This window comes from Nicotiana tomentosiformis, chromosome 8 (genome assembly GCF_000390325.3).
Source record: "Nicotiana tomentosiformis chromosome 8, ASM39032v3, whole genome shotgun sequence".
Taxonomy (NCBI): domain Eukaryota; kingdom Viridiplantae; phylum Streptophyta; class Magnoliopsida; order Solanales; family Solanaceae; genus Nicotiana; species Nicotiana tomentosiformis.
Window position 1 is genome coordinate 71,825,326 of NC_090819.1, and position 6,736 is coordinate 71,832,061.

Here is a 6,736-nt window from a genome sequence, read left to right on the forward strand (position 1 = left end):
TAACACCGTCATCACAAGTATTATTTCGATTTTCCATAGAGCTGCTTCAGTTCTATTTGATTCAGTCTCAACTTATTTTTACGTGTCATCCTATTTCTCTTCATATCTGATTGTGCCTTATGATTTTTTGAGTGCTCCAGTATATGTGTCCACGCCTGTGGGAGATTCTATTATTGTAGATCTTGTTTATCGCTCGTGTTTGATTTTTATCGGGAGCCTTGATACTAGTGTAGATCTCCTACTTCTTGATATGGTGGACTTCAATGTTATTTTGGGCATGATTGGCTATCACCTTATCATGCTATATTGGACTGTCATGCCAAGACAGTGACCTTATCCATGCCAGGGTTGCCCTAGTTAGAGTGGAGAGGGACCTTATCTTATGTGAAGGCTCGGCATATGGTCAATAAGGGGTATTTAGCATATTTGGCCTATGTTCGTGATTCTAGTGCGGAGGTTCCTTCCATGGATTCAGTACCTGTTTTGCGTGAGTTTCCAGAGGTATTTACTATAGATCTGCTAGGGATGCCGCCCAACAGGGATATTGACTTTTGAATGACTTGGCTCCGGACGCTCAGCCCATTTGTATTCCACCATACCGTATGGCGCCACCTGAGTTGAAGGAACTGAAGGAGTAGTTATAGGATTTACTTGATAAAGGATTCACTAGGCCAGTATCTTGCCCTGGGGTGCGCCAGTATTGTTTGTGAAGAAAAAAGGATGTTTCGATGAGGATGTGTATAGATTATCGGCAGTTGAACAAAGTCACCATCAAGAACAAGTATCCCTTGCCGAGGATTGATGACTTATTTTATCAGCTTCAGGGTGTCAAAGTGTTTTCGAAGATTGATTTGCAATCTAGCTACCATCAGTTGAAGATTAGGGCATCACATGTCCCTAGGACAGCTTTCTAGACTCGGTATGGGCATTATGAGTTTTTAGTGATGTCCTTTGGGTTGACAAATGCCCCAACAATATTTATGTATTTGATGAATTGAGTATTAAAGCCCTATTTGGATTCTTTTGTGATCGTCTTCATTGATGATATATTGATCTACTCCTGCAGTCAAGAGGAGTATGAGCAGCATCTTCGAATGGTACTTTAGACCCTGAGAGATAGTCAATTGTATACCAAGTTTTCAAAGTGTGAGTTTTGGTTAGACTTGGTTGCCTTTTTTAGGGCATGTTGTATCTGCAGAGGGCATTAAAGTGGATCCTAAGAAGATTGAGGCAGTTCAGAACTGGCCTAGACCTACTTCAACTACAGAGATTCAGAGCTTTCTGGGTTTGGCGGGTTATTATCGCCGGTTCGTAGAGGGGTTTTCATCCATAGTAGCCCCATTGACTAGATTAACCCAGAAGGGTGCCCTATTCAGGTGGTCAGATGAGTGTGAGTTGAGCTTTTAGAAGCTCAAGACTGCCATGACTACAACTCTGGTGTTGGTATTACCCATGGGTTCGGGATCTTATATTGTGTATTGTAAGGTATCGCGTATTGGGCTTGGTGCAGTATTGATGTAGGATGGCAGGGTGATTTTATACACGTTTCGTCAGCTGAAGGTTCATGAGAAGAATTACCTTGTTCATGATTTAGAATTGGCGGCGATTGTCCATGCATTGAAGATTTGGAGGCATTACCTCTACGACATGTCGTGTGAGGTATTCACGGATCATCGGAGTCTGCAATATTTGTTTAAGCAAAAGGATCTCAACTTGAGGTAGCGGAGGTAGTTAGAGATGTTAAAAGACTATGATATCACCATTTCGTATTGTCCTGGGAAGGCCAATGTGGTGGCCGATGCCTTGAGTAGGAAGGCTGTGAGTATGAGTAGCCTTGCATATATTCTAGTAAGTGAGAGACCGCTAGCATCAGATGTTTCGGAGCTTAATCAGGTTCTTTCTTTCACGGTTTATCGGTCTTCTTTGTATCAACGCATCAAAGAGTGTCAGTATGACGACCCCTATTTGCTTGTTCTTAAGGACATAGTGCAGTATGGTGATGCCAAGAAGGTTTCTGTTAGAGATGATGGAGTGTTACGGATGCAGGGTGGGATCTGTGTGCCCAATGTGGATGGGCTTCGTGAGTTGATTCTTGAGAAGGCCCACAGTTCACGGTATTCCATCCATCTAGGTGCCACCAAGATGTATCAGGATTTGAGGTAGCATTATTGGTGGAGGAGAATGAAGAAAGACTTAGTTGCGCATGTGACTCGTGTTTGAATTGTCAGCAAGTAAAGTACACATATTAGAGGCCTGGTGGTTTACTTCAGAGGCTTGATATTCCTGAGTGGAAGTGGGAGCGTATTACTATGGATTCTGTTGTTGGGCTCCCACGGACTCAAAGGAAATTTGACGCCGTATAGGAGACTTTGGATAGGTTGACCAAGTCGGTGCATTTCATTCCGGTGGCAGTTACCTATTTTTCAGAGTGGTTGGCTGAGATCTATATCCGCGAGATCATTCATCTGCATGGTATGCCAGTGTATATTATTTCTGACCGGGGCACGCAATTCACATCGCACTTTTGGAGGGCCGTACAATGTGAGATATGCACACAGGTTAAGTTGAGTACAACATTTCACACCCAGACAGACGAACAGTCGGAGAGCACCATTCAGATATTAGAGGATATGCTTCCCGTTTGTGTTATAGATTTCGGGGGTTCTTGGGATTAGTTCTTGCCACTCGCGGAGTTTGCCTACAACAACAACTACCAATCGAGTATTTAGATAGCTGTATATGAGGCATTATATGGGAGGTGGTATCGTTCGGTAGTTGGTTGGTTTGAGCTAGGAGAGGCTCAATTGTTGGGTACCGTTTTGGTTTAGGATGCCTTGGAAAATATCAAGATGATTCAGGATCGACTTCGCATAGCTTAGTCTAGGCAGAAGAGTTATGCCGATCGTAGAGTTCGTGATGTTGCATTCATGGTTAAAGAGAGGTTTTTCCTCCTGATTTCACCCATGAAGGGTGTGATGAGGTTCGAAAAGAAGGGCAAGTTAAGCCCTAGGTATATCGGACCCTTTGTGATTCTTGAGAGAGTTGGAGAGAGGGCCTAGAAGCTTGCATTTCCACCTAGTTTATCAATACTCCACCCAGTTTTCCATGTGTCCATGCTCCGAAAGTATCACGGTGATCCATCTCATATATTAGATTTTAGCTCAGTCCAATTGGACAAGATTTGACTTATGAGGAGGAGCCGTTAGCCATTCTAGAACGGTAGGTCCAGAAGTTGAGGTCCAAGAGTTATCCTTCAGTTATAGTATAGTGGAGAGGTCATCCAATCGAGGCAGAAATGTGGGAGTCCGAGTCCGATATGCGGAGTACATACCCACACCTTTTCACCAGTCCAGGTACCTTTCTATGTCCGTTCGAGGACAAACATTTACATTAGAGGTGGAGAATGTGATGACCCGATTGGTCATTTTGCGTATTAGCACTTAATTCCATGTCCTAAGACCTCTGTTAGCTTCGTTTGTTATTTCTTGGTTTACGTGCATGGTCCGTGGCACTATTTGGAAAGCTTTTATGTGAAAATTTGACGAAAACATGATTCTTTGGCTTTAAAAATAATTCGAGTTGACCACGGTCTATAATTTGTTAAAACGATTTCGGATCAGTGTTTTGATGATTCCGGTAGGTCCGTATCATGATTTTAGACTTGGTCGTATGCCCAGAATTGAAATTTGAGGTCCCTTAATTGATTTGACTCATTTTGCCGAAAACTAGCATTTTGAAGGTTTGAAAATTTACTAAGTTTTATCGTAAGTTGACTTCTCATCTAACGGGTTCGATTTTTGATGTTGAAACTTGGAATGGGTCCGTATCGCTATTTGAAACTTGTCTGCAAAATTTGGTGCAATTCGAAATTGATTTGACATGATTCGTACGCTTAGATGTGATTCTAGTGTTCTTGAGTTTTACTTTGAAATTTCATTCATCTTGAGGATTGATTTGTAGATTTAGATATTATTTTGGTGATTTGATTGCGCGAACAGGTTTGTATGATGTTATTACACTTGTGTACATGTTTGGTTTGGTGCCCGAGGGACTCGGGTGAGTTTCGGACATGTTTCAGATGAGTTTGGTGAGTGTGAAGATAGTTGGTGTACTTCTGTTGTAGTTGTTCTACTGCAAATCTCGCATTTGCTAGGTCTGGCTCGCAATTGTGAGCCTCGCTTTTGAGAACAATATAATGCATTTGCAAGCATGAGTTGGACTGGGTAATCTCGCATTTGCAATGAACATGTTCGCATTTGCGAACTATCAGAGGCCGCATTTGCGATCTCAGAGTCACATTTGCGATATCAGCGTGCACTTGAGTCTGCTTCACATTTGCAAAGTTCCTGACCGCATTTGCGATGGGGGTATCTTCGCATTTGCGATCATTTTGTCGCATTTGCAACTTCTGTTACTCTGAGGCACGGTTCGCATTTGCGACCATTGTCTCTCATTTGCGGTATTCGCAATTGCGAACATGACTTTGCAATTGCGACACCTGCAGCTGGGTAAAAGAGGGGGAAAACGGGACTTAGCTCATTTCACATATTTTCTCTACCCTAAAAACTCTAGAGGCGATTTTCCAAGAGAATTTTATTCCCAAATTCATTGGTAAGTGACTTTAATTTATTTCCTTTCAATTACCCATTACATTTCATGAGATTTCAACATCAAATCTAGGATTTTCATGGTGGAAATTAGAGATTTGGATAGAATTTGAATTTTTTTGTAAAGTTGTAATTTAGACCCCGAATTGAGGTCGGTTTTCAAAACAAATCACATAACCGGGCTCGGGGGGTGAAGGGATAATCAGGTTTTGGTCCGAACCTTAGGTTTTGACCAAGCAGGTCCGGGGTTGACTTTTTAAAAAATGATCAAAATGGAACCTTTTTGATTTGTGGGTAGTTTCTAAAGCTTATTTTGAATCATTTGGTCAATTATTTGCTAGATTTGTTTGGTTTGGAGGATTCTTCAAAAGGCAAAGCTGTCGTTGATTGATTGCTTGAGTTGTGGAGTGAGGTAAGTGTTGGGTCTAACCTTGATTTGAGGGAATTAAGGAACCTTGAACTATGTGTTATGTGAATTATATGAGAAATGTCGTATATGCGAAGTGACGAGTGTATATACGCCATCACGATACTTGCTGCCATGTTTTCGTTACTCCATGATATATCTTGTTTCATGCCTTAATTTCTACATGCTTTATTGACTTCCATGCCAAAATTGTTACTTGTGATTTAGTTATTCTTGTATTAAATTGCCCCTCCCTACCATGATCCCATGCTTGTTTTCTACTTGTCTCTACTTGCTTTACTTGCATATCTAAATTGTCATAGGTCTTAGTTGCCTTATAGTTTTGTAATATTTGTTGCTTTCTATAACGTGGTTTCACTTGTATGGGTTGTCTATGTCACGACTCAAAATCCAACCTTTCGTGATGGCGCCTATCATGGTACTAGGCAAGCCGACTGCTCAGACATTTCCAACACTTTTAATCTTTGAAATATACTAAATCAGTTTAAATAAATAAAAATCTCATAAAACAGGATGGAATATCATAACTCAATACATAATTTTTCCTAAAACCGGGGTGTCACTGAGTACATGAGCATCTACATAATGACAGTCTAGTATACTGTTTGGAAAGTAGAACTGAAATAATAAACTGAAGATAGGGAAGGAGAGTCAAGGTCTGCGGATGCCAGGCAGCTACCTCGATGATCTCCGAATGTCTGAACTCTGCGAATCAGCAACCGCCGTAACCGGAAACTCCTAGATCTGCACACGAGGTGCAGAGTGTAGCGTGAGTACAATCAACTCAATAGGCAATAAATCTAATCTCTGGATTGAAAGTAGTGACGAGTTTGAGTAATACAGTCCACATGCGGTATTAACAGAATAGAAACTTACAACAACTATGACAGTGATATCTTAGAAATTTATAATCTATAAGTAAAGGTACAAGAATTTAGACATGCTTTCAGGTTTTGCAATAAAATTTAACACAAAATAGGGCAGATCCATCCCAAATGCACATAAAACTAAGGCAGATCTAGCCCAAATGTAAATAACTGCTAACATTGCTCCCACTGTGGATGTGCAGACTTCGGAGGGGCCGATCAAGCCCAAGCGCTATAATAAGCCAAATCCTGGCATGAATCAATAAAGCCTATTGCGGCGTGCAGACCGATCCCATGAATATCACTCATAATAGACCCTCAATCTCACTAAGTTATTAATATCTCCAGTCTCTCGGGCATACTAGAATCATGATATTCAGCCCAAACAATGATGATATGATGTATCAGATTGTCACGATCCAAAATCCAACTAGTCGTGATGGCACCTAACCCAAGCCGTTAGGTAAGCCAATTATCAACTATCCAATTCCAATGAAATTTAATAAGACAATTAGTTAAAAGAAAATATATAAAACTAATACATTTCCACAAGAACTGGTAGTACAAATCATGCGCTTCTAAGAATAGAGTTTACAAAGCTGGTATGAAGTAAATACATCATCTGTTTGAAAATTTCATAAACCGAATTTTATGAATCTAAGGCCACCATGAACAAGAGGCAGCTACAACCGGAACACATGTACATCTTCAGATCCAGCTCCTAACGAACACAACAACATCAACAGCAAAACATCTGCACGCAAGGTGCAGAAGTGTAGTATGAGTACAACTGACCCCATGTACTCAACAAGTAACAAACCTAACCTTAGGTTGAA

The 6,736-nt window shown here is 41.0% G+C and overlaps 1 protein-coding gene across 1 annotated transcript; it reads left to right on the top strand.

The window, feature by feature from the left end:
• The first annotated feature begins 1,737 nt into the window (after positions 1-1,737).
• Positions 1,738-4,998, top strand: LOC138897658 (uncharacterized). Its single transcript, XM_070183656.1, has 2 exons — positions 1,738-2,080; positions 4,949-4,998. The coding sequence occupies exons 1-2, from the start codon at positions 1,738-1,740 to the stop codon at positions 4,996-4,998; spliced, it is 393 nt and encodes a 130-aa protein (XP_070039757.1).
• Positions 4,999-6,736: the final 1,738 nt, after the last annotated feature.